The sequence below is a fragment of the Solanum lycopersicum genome, chromosome 5 (genome assembly GCF_036512215.1).
Source record: "Solanum lycopersicum chromosome 5, SLM_r2.1".
NCBI lineage: Eukaryota > Viridiplantae > Streptophyta > Magnoliopsida > Solanales > Solanaceae > Solanum > Solanum lycopersicum.
In genome coordinates this window covers 27,972,315-27,986,867 of record NC_090804.1, presented here as the reverse complement: position 1 = coordinate 27,986,867, position 14,553 = coordinate 27,972,315, and the positions used below count along the sequence as shown (strand labels likewise).

Sequence of the window (14,553 nt, the reverse complement as noted above, 5' to 3'; positions counted from 1 at the left end):
TAACATCATTAATACATTTTACTTTATTCAGTTCTATTGTTATGCAATTAAAATGTAAATATAGTCATGACTATGGTTGATGGTTATGATTAAAAAATCAAATCAATTAAATTTTCTTAAATATTTGGTTTAATTTTAAATTTGAAAAACTGATATTATTTAATATGATTTTGATTTTACTAAAAAAGATGACTTATATTTTTGATTTAATTTTAAAAATTTAAAAATAAATAAAATTAATTTAATTTTAATTTTAATCAATGATCAATTTAAACCAAACTATCAACACGGCCAGTCCATGATAAATTCACACTAGTATAAAGAAAAAAAAAAGAATAAGAAAAAGCAAAATATAGTATATTTCCAATTCAAGTGGGGACAAGAAGAAAGGTCCCACCTATTACACCTTCTTCCCCTGTCTATTTCCCTTTTTTTTAATCTCTCTCCTGCACTTTTTTTTTTATCAGATTATATTTTTATTGTTATCAGAAACTCAACTATTCAACAACATACAATCCTAAAAGAACCAATCCCCTTACCCCTCACACACACAGTAGACACAGATTCTGAAAAAAGGTCCATCTTTTCTTGTTCAGTTTCTTTTGTTGTATTGTCCAAAAGCTGCTTGCTAAATAAATTAAAGGGGTTTATCTAGAACTTGCTAATCTTTGTTTGGTTAGCTTTTATATCAGGTAAAAATGGTTGCTTTCATCTTTTTTTTCATTCAAATGGGGTTGCTTGTTCTTCCTATGGTGTTCTGTTGTTTGATCTGTTTGTGGGTTGCTGAAATTTTCGGATTTTATGGCTCATTTTGGGAGTTTTGCTGTTTATGTGTGCTTTTTCACATTTTCTTGGAGTTGTTTTCTTTGCTCTTGTGTGAAAGTCTGTTAAGTCTGCAGCTTGGGCTATATTTGACTTTTTCTCTTTCTTGGTTTAATTTCCCATCAACCCACCATATGTTTTGCTGCTGATTTTTTGTTTTGAACGGATTTGTGGTTGGTTTAGTTGATTGAACTTTTGCCCAGCACACATAATATTATGGAGTCCGGATATAGGAGGAGGGTTGTGGTAAGATACTTTTAGATACTCAACTAAAATAGAGAATGAGGAAAAAGATCCCGAGTAATTGGAATTTAGAGATTGATAGATTTGTGATTGCCTGACAGAAAAAGATGTTGCTTCTTGCTGTAGCTAGTGATGCTTAGAAATATCTCGCCAAAGTTCTCCACCTTTTGTTTGGATTCTCTGTTGTAACTTGTTTGTGGCAGCTTTCCCCTTTTCTGAGTGAAGTAGCATACTCAATTATTAACATTTTCTGTTTTCTGTAATAGTTAATGTTCCATTTGAAGTGGAATTTTGATTTAGTACTCTCTCGTTTTGCCTCTCTACCTCCCAAAGTAGGGGTAAGACTTCACTTGTGGGATTAAACTATATATATGTTGTTGTTGTTGTTGCTATATTGGTTTGAATTCTTTAATTTTCGTTAGAAGGGTGAATTTTCATTTTGGATAAGATGTGAAAGATATGGTTGGATTCTATCTTAAAACTTCTCTATTTTATTTGGATTTTGATTATGCAGATTCTATTCTCTGGTACAGCATAGCACAAATTGTTTGAGCAATCTGTATGTACGTGCTCAACTAGGAAGCAACTTCTATTGCTTAAATTCTAAACTTTCCTGCTAAAGATGATTTACAGAGGTTATTATTTTTATTTTTTTTAAATCTTAGATTACTGAGGAGAAGTGATGGGGCATATGTGTGAATTCTGTGGGGAGCAGCGGTCAATTGTATATTGCCGGTCTGATGCAGCTTGCTTATGTCTGTCGTGTGATCGCAATGTGCATTCGGCCAATGCCCTTTCACAGCGCCATTCCAGGACACTTTTGTGCGAAAGATGTAATTCACAACCAGCTATTGTTAGACGTGTTGAGGAGAAGGTTTCTCTTTGCAAGAACTGTGATTCGATTGGTCATGCTGGTTCTGGTACAGGTTCAGTGCATAATAGACAAGCACTTAGTTCTTATACTGGATGCCCTTCTGCTGCAGAACTCTCTACTATCTGGTCGTTTCTCTTAGATAATTCTTTAGGTGGTGATTCAACTTGTGAGAAGGGAATGGGTTCAATGAGCATCACCGATAACCGTCTTACGGATAGCCGAGCTCCTCAAGGAAAGTTCAACTCTCAAGATGCATCTGCTACAGTTGAAGTGAGTGAAATACATACCCCAGGCAAATCAAGCATATTGGTGGGATCCTCTATGCCTAATCTTGGCAACAAGCTAAACAAGGTGGAGCATATTGCTGGATCTGTGAATATCTCTTCATCAAAGGTAATCTAGGTTATAAAAGATATCTTATAATGAGTAGCTAATAATTCTTGCTGATATGTTGCGGAACTGATAGTTCTGTTTCCCTGGACTTCAATTTGATACCGTTGACGAACAATAAGTTAGTAGATCACTCGTGGGCTCATGAAGCTGAGGTTATCTTGCACCTTGTTGTTCCCCTGGAATCTTTCAACAAACTTCAGCTTTGATTTCCAGTGACCAGCTCCTTTTTTATTGCTACTAAGAATGAAGCAGTAACAGATCTAAAAATGTAGAGGAAGATGCACTGTAATTTATGATTCTTTTTTCTGCCTTAGGGGAGAAATTGATATTCTTTGTCGAGCATTTGATTTCACTGCATCATTTTATTATGTTATGCTTGAAAATGGTTATCCACAACGTGTGTTCCCTTATAGCTTCCAAATGATTCGACACAAGATTTCTTGGAAGTTGCTTATGTTGTTGTTATTGTTCTTGCACAGGACTGTTATTCTGGAGTAAAAGCCTCAACTATATATGAGGATGATCCTTTCTCTCAAGATTTCAATATGGATGAAGTGGACTTGAGTTTTGAAAATTATGAAGAGCTATTTAGTGGTTCTCTCGATAATCCAAATCAGCTATTTGAAAATGATGACATTGATGGATTATTTGGGACGAAAGATATGTCAGTTTCTGATTCCAGCTGCCAGGATGCCAATGCTGTCGAGGTCACTCTTACTATTAACATTATTAGTTCTGCATCTGTTGAAATTCATGCAAACTCAGTGAATGATGAGTCATAATGGGAACAGATTTTCTAAGGGTATTCCAATTAGTATGGAATGAGCTTTAGTCATATTATTACATTTACTTTTGGTCCTATGATTTCTAGGAGTCTTTTAGTCCTACAGGCGATTTTCATGCAGGAAGAAAATATAGAGTACTTTTAGTAATTTTTATCTTTACTATAATTTTGTATAATGTTGCGTGAGATGAATTTAAATGGAGAACCATGGCCAATGAGGGTACATACGGCTCACACAACTTGTTTAGGACTAAGACATAGTAGTTGTTTTCGAGAACTGCCATACAGCTAAAGAGCATAATTCTTACCATCAGGAAGTTTTCTGTTGTCATCTAAAAATATGTGGTTTGTGACTGACCCAATAATATAACATACATCTACTTTAAGATTGTAGAGACTAGATTATTTTGGATTATGAAGTATGTTCTCCTCCTAAAGGACTTTCTGACATTGATGATCCAGTTGATTATATCAGGCATTTCATGTTATATTATGAGCGGGATTCCGAAAGTACTATTTTCTCATGCCTTTTGATTCTCATAAATTTCTTTGTCTTGTGCTGTTTGTTCTTTTAGGTTTTGGTTTATGTCTCTGTTTCTGTTGCTAGAACTTTGACCAAAATGCCAAATATTGTGTGTTTGGATGCATTTTATGAATTTATAATGTATGGTAGGTTTATGTTTTCTCTATGAGCAAAGGAAATAGATGTGTTTAACTGTTAAAGCAGGTAGACCTCTGGTTCCCCTTTTCTAGTAAAAAAATATCTTGGACAAGAGTTGATAGGACATTCATTTGTATAGTTGATTTTTAAGAGTGTTATAAAGCTTCTAGTGAAAATGCTTCTCCATAATGTTAACTGGATACATAATCTCTTAGCTTCTTTTTCTTTTGTATTCTTGTTTGTATATGAAGGCCCTTTTTTCTCTTATTAAAGGATAGGGATAGGGCTTGGCAGCAAACTAGTCAAGAAGCAGCCGATACATTACTTCTTAAGTATTTATTCAAGTATCCATGATGCATAGATCTTTTTGCTCACTCCCTCCGATCCATCCCAATTTATGTGTTCGTAATAATTTAAACTATAAACTTCTCATTTTAACCTTATTGAGATGATTTACAGCCACACAATTTCTGACTTATTTTAGACCTTAAGTTTCAAAAAGTGTTTGTTTCACTCTTAAACTCCATGCCCAGTCAAACGCCTTCACATAAATTGAGACGGATGCAGTATTTTGTTTAAGGTATTGATAATGCATATCTCTGGGAACTGTATTTATTGATAGCAGTTGAATCAATAACATGATATCTATTGTTTAGAATCTGCTGGCAAGTGATTACAGACATTCTAAATCCATGATCGGATCTGGTAAAGATAGTATTATTCTGCACATGCAAATCCATTTTTTCTCGGGGATGAAACTGATCTGTTAAGAGATTTCCATGAAATTCTTTTTCTTTTCTATGTTCCCAAGTATCAGGAGCTGATTCTGATGAGAACTTTGGGTCGAGGCAAGATTGATTTGGTTTCTGCCCATGTTTTGATTTTACTGCATGGATATGAAATAGATCTCCCAGCATCTGTGTTTATATTGAATGATACATCAGGAACCTAAACTGATTGTTATATGATTCGTTAAGACCACTGAACAAGATTTTTCCGATTGTGGGTCTTCTACTACACAAAAACATTAAACATTCATCTCTTCCTGTTGTGCTGGAAGTCTTACCTCCTCATTTTTTCCTTTGAATGATCTGTGAGTGATTAATGATGTTACATTCCATTCAAGTGTTCTGATTCAGCGTTCATCTTTTCATCTGATTATTTTTGATATGATGAAAGTCTCTTTGATCATACCTAAACATATTCACTTGAATGAATGAAAAATGTACCAGGGTTCATCAATTCGAAGGGTAATGTCAATCCTTCCAGCATGTAGCAAAGCAGAGTCTGCAGACTCTCTGATGAGCTGCAAAACGGAACCTACTGTTTGCTTTGCAAGGCAAGCATCCATCCTCTCATTTTCTAACCTTGGAGGAGAGAGCAATGGCGGGGATTACCAAGAATGTGGAGCCTCCACAATGCTACTTATGGGAGAACCACCTTGGTGCCATCGATGTCCTGAAAGTTCATTGGCATCAAGTAGCAGAAGCGATGCTGTATTGCGCTACAAGGAAAAGAAGAAGACCCGCAAGTAAGTTCTCTTGTAATAACCAGTGGAGTTTCACCTGCGAGTAGTTTCCTTAATTCCATGCAGAAGAAATAGTGCTGTTCTAAAATAAAGTGTCTGGGTTGTGCAATCTCTAGTTTCCTCTAACTTTTGGCTTATTCTCTGTGTTCACATCTCCTAATTGTCCGATCTCATGTATAGATTCGATAAGCATGTGAGATACGCTTCTCGCAAAGCAAGGGCTGATGTGAGAAGGCGTGTGAAGGGACGTTTTGTCAAGGCTGGTGATGCTTACGATTATGATCCACTGAACGAGACCAGAAGCTTTTGATTCCAAAACTTATCACCATACATATTAGGAAACAAAGGACTAATGTTAAATTGGGCAAAGCTGATTGAGTTATCGTGCCAAGGGTTGAAAGGAAACTTATTTCCTGTGTTGCTACGGCATTGGATTGGAATGACCTATCAAGGAAAGCTAGATGAGGAAAGCAGAATCCTTGCTGCTTCACCGAAATCCAATTTATCAGCAAGAGAAAAGGAAAGATAAAACATGCAAACCTTTTGTTAACAAGTGTGCTGCAGAGAATGGGACTTGGCCATTTCTAGAGGTACATGATCAGTTTCATTCCAGAAAGGGTTCAGACTTCCCATCTAGGCTGTAATTATTTTCTTCATCGACTGCACCATGTTTACTTATATTGTTACCCCTCCAACTAGGTGGACGCTTTTACACATTTTGAGTCCCAAAATAGTTTAACCGTAGTCCTTTCTGGTCTGAAGGACTGAGATTACCTTGGCTATTATGTTATGCTGTCATGTATAGTATGTGTAGAAGGGATAGAATGAATTGCGAAACGACAGATGAAACTTGCCTTTGTTAACATTTTTCCTAATTTGTTGTAAGATAAAATGTATAGCAGAGACAGTTGGAGCTTTGAGAGAACAACCATCACACTGCTATAATCTCCTCATAGTAACTATAATTGCTGGTAGTATCTGAGATTAATTTGAGCAGTAATGATCAAATTTAGGTAGAGATTCATATTTTCTGTTCTTAGCAACAGGAATCTTTTTTTCTGTTGGAACTTTCTTTTGTAAATCATGCCCTTTAATAGCTAGTCCCCCGGTACTTTCCTTTTCGATATATTGCAAAAAGGATTGGCTCGTTATAATTTGACAACTTTTTAATTTCAACTTTACGCATGAGGTGTTTAAGATTATAAGATTAAAGTACATTTTGATACATTTTACATATTTTTTATTTAAGATCACAAGATTTAGAAGTCTTCTTTAATTTGTTTTAATGAGAATTTAGTTTAGTCTTAGCATATTAGACCAATTGGACAAGCCAAGATGCGAAAGTAAATATGATAAGGGATCTCTATAGACAAGTCCCTCTAAGAATCTAATTAGATCCTATATTTTGATGTCCTATTTGTTAGTTGTGATGCCATAATATGGTATAGAATATGGTTGCAAGAACATTTGGGACATAGAGATAAAATATGTATATATTTTATTTTAATCAAAGGGACATGTTTCTGTATTGCTTAGTGGGATGAGCTAAGATTCACAAGTAGAATGCTTTGGTACAAAATCCATAGAACTAAAATACTAATAATTCATAATTTCATATATATCTTCATTGTAGCCATTGAAAGAAAAGAGAATCTAATAAAGAGTTGTGAAAGAATAAGAAAGGAAAAAACTTTAGTTATTTGATTCCTAAAAGTGAATATGACATTTTAGAAAGATGTGATTAGTCATATAACATATTATATATACATGAAACCTACAATTTTTGACACAATTAAGAGGCAATTTTTTCTAGTTGGCACATGATCATCATTTAGAACTACATCTTTTGACATATTTCACCTTATATTTGGTTTTTTCTTTCCTTGTGTTATAAGTTCATTTCGATCACATTACACTTAATATATTCCTTATATTTGTTTTTCCCCTTGTATTATAAGTCAATTTCGATCACATTACACTTAATATATATGTTTTTTTTTGTATGGAACATGATTTGATGGATAGGCAACAATTTGATGCACACTTCATATGTATGTTTGTGTGTGTGAAATATGATTTGATGGATAGGCAACAACTTGATGCACACTTAATATATATGTTTTGTGTGTGGAATGTGATTTGATGGATGGGCAACAATTTGATGCACACTTAATATGTATGTTTTGGGTGTGTGAAATATGATTTGATGGATAGGCAACAATTTGATGCAAAAAGAGATGGAAAGTTTGACTTTGAAGTCTGAGTAGAAGGCATTCACAAGTATTTAGATCGAACGTAACTAAGACCCCGATGCTCAAGTACGCATGAAAAGAATTGAAAAGAATAATATCTTGCAAAAATTGTCTTGGTGTGATGCATAGGGTAGGCATTCTGTGCGCCACACTAGTGTAAGTATCTACTAAACCTACAAAAGTGTCTGGCTGTGATGGATATGGTAGTATCCTGTGTGCCACTAATTTAAATATCTATGCAACCTACAAAATTTTCTTGGTGTGATGCATAGGTAGGTATCCCGTGTGCCACACTAGTGTAAATATATACAAAACCTACAAAATTGTCTTGGAGTGATGCATAGGGTAGGTAACCTGTACGCCACATTAATGTAAATATCTCGTATAAATATCTACAGAACCTACAATATTGTCTTGGTGTGATGCATAGGGGAGGTATCCTGTGCGCAACACTGGTGTAAATATCTACAAAACGTACAAAATTGTCTTGGTGTGATGCATATGATAGGTATCCTGTGCGCCACACTAGTGTAAATATCAACAAAACCTAAAAAATTTCACCTTGAACTTTTGGCTTGGTGAACAATTGAGGATTAACAATTAGAAAACCGTCCTTTAACAAAAGAACATATTTTTGAGCCATCTTTTGGATACCAAAATCATACAAAATCTTACCATAGCAATGTTGTAAGTTAATATAATTGTCTATATGGTTTGATACTCATGGATAAAAGTTTTATTTAGGCTTTGATGCAGGATCTCTTAACAAGTTTAGGGGCCTAAAGCCAAATTTTATAAAGAGGCTCTATTGTTTTTTTAGCTGACAAATATAAATTGAATAATTATAACTTATTCAGTGTAATCCTAAAAATGAGGTCCGGAGAAACATCATATATGTAGACATTATGAAGTAAGAATGCAAATAATGTAAATTTCAATAAAAAATTAAGTAATATAAAGTTGGAATAATAAAACATTAAAACATTTTTTAAATAAATCATGACTAATTATTTTAAAAAAATATAATGATATTAAAATAGTATTGCAATGAATTTGATAAGTTGATAAATAATATTAAAATAGTGTTGATTAGTTTTAGTGATTGAAATTTGAATAAGACACCAAAAACAAATTTGATCTATTTATAAACACACAACAATAGATATTACATAATGTAGAATGTTTGAACATTTGAGAGACTTCACAATATTCAATAATGAAAAAATAAAAAATAGTGAAGGCGAATAAAGAGATGTAAGTATAATAACATAATATTGTTGGTTCATGATAATCGTCAGAATATAAATGAGCTAGATAATAAAATAGATGCTACATAAGAATCTAGAAAAGATACTACAATCAACTAAATAGTATTCAATTTCTCAGTTATATTTTCTATACAAGTTTTTGTCTTCAAATTTATCAATACATGAAATTTTTGTTAACAATATATATACATCTTTGGGAGAAAATGGGGGGCCTAATATTTGCTTTAGTATTCTTATGGTTGAGACGGCTCTGCTGAGATCTTAGGTTGGAAATTCATATTGTTGTGTTCACAAAAAATATTTGGCACTATGAATTTTTTAAGATGTTTGAATGAGTTGCACTATTCATAAATATGTTAAAATTGTAGATTAATCCAATCTGTTCATGTGTTATAGGATGAATTATAAAGAAATATGTTCATTATTCGAATTTGATTCTATCTATATAAAAGAACTGGATCTGTTGAAGAAGAAAGTTGACACTGTCTGTTATACAACTGAAGGAGAATCAAAGATAAAGCAATATCTAAAGAACCTAGTCCTTAATCAGAAATTCAAGAAATATTTTCGATGAAAACATATCGGAGAATTTTCTTTTGAGTGAACACAAGGCTACAATCTGTAATGCCTCGGAAGTGGAAAAGTAGAATTGAAAAACGAAAAAGTGCAGAAAGTTGTTGATGCATTGGTTCCACGAGCCTAGTGTGCGGACTATAGATGGTTGTGCAGGCAGTGGAAAGTAGTGGTGGACTGGTGGTTGGAAATCTGGAATACGTCAAGTCTTGGGTGAAGTTTTACGGGCCAACATGATAACTCTTGAAATGATATAAGGGTCGTGTAAGATGCTAGTAAAAGTGAGTTCCAGACTTAGTGAAATGAAGTTTTACGTGCCAACATGATGACTCTTTAAATGATATACGGTTCGTGTAAGATGTCTGTAGAGTGTTCCACACTTAGTGAAATTTGATTATCTTAGATCTACGGAAGAGATGTACAGGTTGTACAAGGTAGTATGACTCGTGGTTTTCCAGGAACTTGAGACTCAGTGTACGAGGGGTTACACAGATTATAGTTGGGTATACACTAGTGTGTAGACCTTGGCTCGTAGTCCTCCGTTAGAGAAGCTAATTTTCAGTAACTCGTTCACGAATGGACAGTACGATTCGTAGAAGCTTCTACAAACCATACATGGGGTTCATAGAAGTTTTTCAGCAGTTATTTTTCAAGGTTAAATGGGTCATTTCTACTTTATAATTCCTACACTGTGTCATTTTAAGCCTATTTCTAAAACCTAAAACCATTTCTAAGGTTCAAACTTCAAACCTCCCCATTCACTCATAACTTCCCAAAGCTCTCAATTCTTCTTCTCCATATTCTCTCAAGGTGATTCAAGAGTTGTTCAAGCTCCAAATCTCCTCTTCCAGATTCAATTAAAAGGTAGGGCTTATCAAGGTATTTGTGAAATTTATCAATATATTCATCATCACCCATTAAGTCCCAAAGAAACCTCAAAGTCTCTCCATGATTCTTATCCAAATTCTATGGTTTCATGATTCTATTATGGGTTTAATGGATTTGAAGCTTATTCATCATCATTGATCTTATTGTACATGATTGATTCATAATTACATGTTTTCAATGATATTTACATTTACCCATGCTATGCAAGTGATTATGATATGAATTGAAGAAATTATGATTCAAGGGGTATTTTAGAATAAAGTATCAACATGATTTTATGAAATTAGGTTGCTTCTGATTGAAGTATTTTCATTATGGAAAGATTATCGTGATATAGATGTTTTCGAGTAAGTGTTTCTTATGAATTGATTATGTTATGAAAACATGATACTTTAAAGGAGCTATTCTTATGATTATGAGTCTTCAAGAACGAGTTGGTGTTACTAGATTCTTACCATATTAAAGACTAAGATTATTGATATGATACAATTATGCATGTTTTCGTTGGGAGCTTACTTAGCATAGGCATACTAGTGACGATTACCCAGGTTCCTAAATTGCGTGCCTTTGTAAAATTGTCCAGAATAGATATTAGTGGGTGGATTCACCTTAGCTTATGATTATGACCCTTATCTTGGTAGGTAAGACACTATTTTTTCAGTGTGAGAGTAATACATTAAACTCCGATGTAATAGCTCACATGTATTATGTTAGTTAATGGTATCTCCCATAGCAATTTGTAATTTCTTCAAAAGATTATGATTAAGCTTATGATATGATTTTAAGAATATTGCATTGACCTTATACTATGCTTTATGAACTCCGCTTATCAAATTATTTGATGTTTTACTTGGTCATGCACAATGTTTTAAAGGGTGAGGCATGAAGTGAGAAATTTTATGGAGTATGGGATGCAACGTAAGCCGCAAGATGTAAGACATAAGTCTTATGGATCTATGTGTTAGGAAAGGCAAGCACAAAATAAATATGTGCACGACAAAGGCGATAGCGAAAGAAACCTAAGTCAAAACTTTTCCTTCTATTTGAACCAAGAGATGACAAAATAATGCGAGAATTAAAATAGTCCGGGGCAGCAAACAAACTAACTAAGCAAGAAAAATAAATCAACACAAGAGACGCCAAATTTTACGTGGAAAACCTCTTCGGTGTGAAGAGTAAAAATCACAAGACCAAAACTCCACTATAATCAACAAGATAAGAAAAGTTTCCTCCAAAATGATCACCAACAAAGTGACAAACAATGAGCAACACAACTACAAGATACCACTAAAAAACTAAAGAAACAAAACGAGCTAAAATACCCAAAATGCAGCTACTGTTCACAAGCCAAAATCTGGAGCTATAGTACTCCAAAATCACCCTCTCTCAGTTCTTAATCAAATATTAAGTTTAAAGGAAGACGATTTCCAAAAATCATCTCAATCGGATAAGAAAAGAAGAGGGAATCGCGATTTGAAATTGGCTGCTATGATGTGCGAAAATCTGCACTTTCTCACTTCTCTCTCTATATTGGTTGCACTCAACTCTTGTGATTCTCTTCAAATAAGACCTAAAATAAAGTCTTACATATGCACCATAATATTGGGCAGTAGGGCTAATTTTATCCACAAAGAATGTCAGGCCCCGAGCTACCCCCCGAGACGTGGACATGGAACTTAGGACCACAAGTGATCCCAAGCTAACCCTGCTGACATGATCATGAGCATACTAAAGATAATAAACAGAATGCGGAAGCTAAATTAGAACTTAAACTGAAGAATGGGGAATACCCATATTCTATAGCTGAGATATTTGTAAACAATGAGTTTAATACAAAGGAAATATTAACTCAATACTAAGCCTCTAACTGATTATAAATACTGGGACAAGCTCCAGCTAAATCTAGCAAAACTAAAACTAAATGACTAAAGACTGAAATGAAACTCATGGCTGTTATCCTCAGAAAATGAGGACTCACCACTGAATCTGCTAAAGTGGAGATCGAAAAATCGATCTATGCGTGATTTGGATGCTGAGAACCTGAACCTACATCACAAGAAGATGTAGAGCACAAATGCTTTAGTACTTCAAAGGTACTGAGCATGTAGGATAGAATAAAGCTGAAATAAAACATAACTGAACAAGCACAAAAGCAAGTATAATAATCTTAACATGATATAGAGAATTATGAGCAAACTGAATGCAATGACCAATTTATAACATGCTGAAACTGAATACTGACTTCACTTTCTTTACAAATCTCATCACCCCTTTCATAGGTGAGACTTTCAGGAAAACCCAATCATCAACTTGGAACTCTAGTTCCCTTCTCCTTACATCTGCATAAGATTTCTGACTACTTGGGATGTCTTAAGTCTATCTCTAATGAGTTGCACTTTCTCCATAGCATATAGGAAAAGCTGCTTCACATACTTCAAACCAAGCAACAGGAGATCTACATCTACGCCCATATAAATCCTCATAAGGGGCCATACGAATGATGGAATGGTAGCTATTGTTGCAGGCTAACATAATAAGAGGAAGGTGATCATCCCAACTACCATTGAAATCGAACACATAAGCTCTCAACATATCCTCTAGGGTTTGAGTGGTACGCTCTGCCCTTCCATCCGTTTGTGAATGAAATGCTGTGCTAAGGTTAACTTAAGTACCCAAACCCTTATGAAACGACTTCCTGAAATAAGAGGTAAACTGAGGACCTCTATCTGAGATGATAGACAAAGGAACCCCATGCAACCTCATAATTTCATTAATGTAAATCTTGGCATAGTCCTCTGTCGAATCTATAGTCTTGACTGCCAAAAAGCAAAAAAACTTAGTCATCCTATCAACTATCACCCAAATGGAGTCATGCTGTCTGCGAGTAAGCGGTAACCCTGTGAAGAAATCCGTATTGATCACTTCCCACTTCCAAGTAGGAATGTCGATCTCTTGAGTCATACCTCCTGATTTTTGATGTTCTACCTTGACTTGCTGGCAATTGGGGAACTTACTCACAAAGTCTGCTATATCCCTCTTCATGCCATTCCACCAATAGACTTCCCACAGATCGTGATACATCTTAGTGGCACCAGGATGAATAGAATACCTAGAGTTATGGGCTTCTGCAACAATATGCTGTCTCAACTCGCCCACATCAGGAACACATAATCTACCCTAGTAGCGAAGTACACCATCTCCCCCTTGGGCGAAAACCTCTATTCTCTGATTATGGACTGCCCCTTAAGTTCAAGCAAGATTGGATCACTGTCTTGCTTTTCCTTAACCTCCACTACCAAAGACGATTCTGCCCCATTTTGAACTATTACATCGCTGTCTGATATGCTTATAAGGCGAACTTCCAAGCGAGAAAGCCTGTGAACATCCTTCACTAGCTCCTTCCTTTGTTCCTCAACTGAGCTACACTACCCATAGATGATAATGCACGCTCATATCATAATCCTTAAGAAACTCAAGCCATCTCCTCTGGCGAAGATTCAACTCTTTCTGGGTGAACACATACTGAAGGCTCTTATGATCGCTGAACACATCTACATGAACACCATACAAGTAGTGTCTCCATATCTTGAGTGCAAGCACCACTGCTGCAAGCTCGAGGTCATGAGTTGTATAGTTCTTCTCATGCACCTTAAGCTGTCTAGATTCATACGGTAAAACCTTATCTCGTTGCATCAACACACAACCTAGGTCAACTCTGGACGTATCACAATAGATCACATAACCATCAGAACCCTTTGGTAGAGTCAAGACAGGACTTGTAGTCAATCTAGTTTTCAATTCTGCAAAGCTTTTCTCACAATCATCTGACCATTGGAACTTGACCATCTTCTAATTCTACCTAGTAAATGGTAAGGCTATGGATGAAAATCCTTCCACGAACCTTCTCTAATAACCCGCTAGACCTAAAAAACTTCTGATATCTGTAGTAGAGGTAGATCTTGGCCACTGTTTCACTGCTTCTATCTTCTTCAGATCCTCTCAGATCCCTTTGCTAGATACAATGTGGCAAGAAAATCAACGGATTGCAACCAAAACTCAAATTTACTAAACTTAGCGAATAACTGGCGATCTTTGCGAGTCTGCAGAACAACTCTCAAATGACTTGCATGTTATTAATCACTCCTAGAGTAAATGAGTATATCATTAATAAAGACGATAACGAACAAGTCCAAGTACTGTTTGAACACTATGTTCATGAAATCCATGAAAGCTGCACGAGCATTAGTTAGTCCAAACGACATAACTA

The 14,553-nt window shown here is 35.1% G+C and overlaps 1 protein-coding gene across 3 annotated transcripts; it reads left to right on the top strand.

Annotated features, from left to right (window-relative positions):
- Nucleotides 1–331: 331 nt before the first annotated feature.
- On the top strand, nt 332–6,233 carry LOC101250503 (zinc finger protein CONSTANS-LIKE 10). Of its 3 annotated transcripts, none has more exons than XM_010322788.4 (6): nt 332–692; nt 1,580–1,628; nt 1,731–2,332; nt 2,812–3,039; nt 5,010–5,308; nt 5,486–6,233. In XM_010322788.4, the coding sequence occupies exons 3-6, from the start codon at nt 1,748–1,750 to the stop codon at nt 5,613–5,615; spliced, it is 1,242 nt and encodes a 413-aa protein (XP_010321090.2). In that variant the 5' UTR covers nt 332–692; nt 1,580–1,628; nt 1,731–1,747; the 3' UTR covers nt 5,616–6,233. The 3 variants fall into 3 exon arrangements, with proteins under 3 accessions (XP_010321090.2, XP_004239294.2, XP_010321091.2); XM_010322789.4 differs by having other exon boundaries at nt 444–692; nt 1,580–1,624; XM_004239246.5 differs by lacking the exon at nt 1,580–1,628 and having other exon boundaries at nt 390–692.
- Nucleotides 6,234–14,553: the final 8,320 nt, after the last annotated feature.

What these genes read in the sequence shown, in the direction of transcription:
- LOC101250503 (XM_010322788.4), top strand. Translation starts at nt 1,748, where the DNA reads ATGGGGCATATGTGTGAATTCTGTGGGGAGCAGCGGTCAATTGTATAT. An exon ending in AGGATGCCAATGCTGTCGAG is followed by an intron (nt 3,040 to 5,009) that starts GTCACTCTTACT and finishes AAAATGTACCAG; the next exon opens with GGTTCATCAATTCGAAGGGT. An exon ending in GAAAAGAAGAAGACCCGCAA is followed by an intron (nt 5,309 to 5,485) that starts GTAAGTTCTCTT and finishes TCTCATGTATAG; the next exon opens with ATTCGATAAGCATGTGAGAT.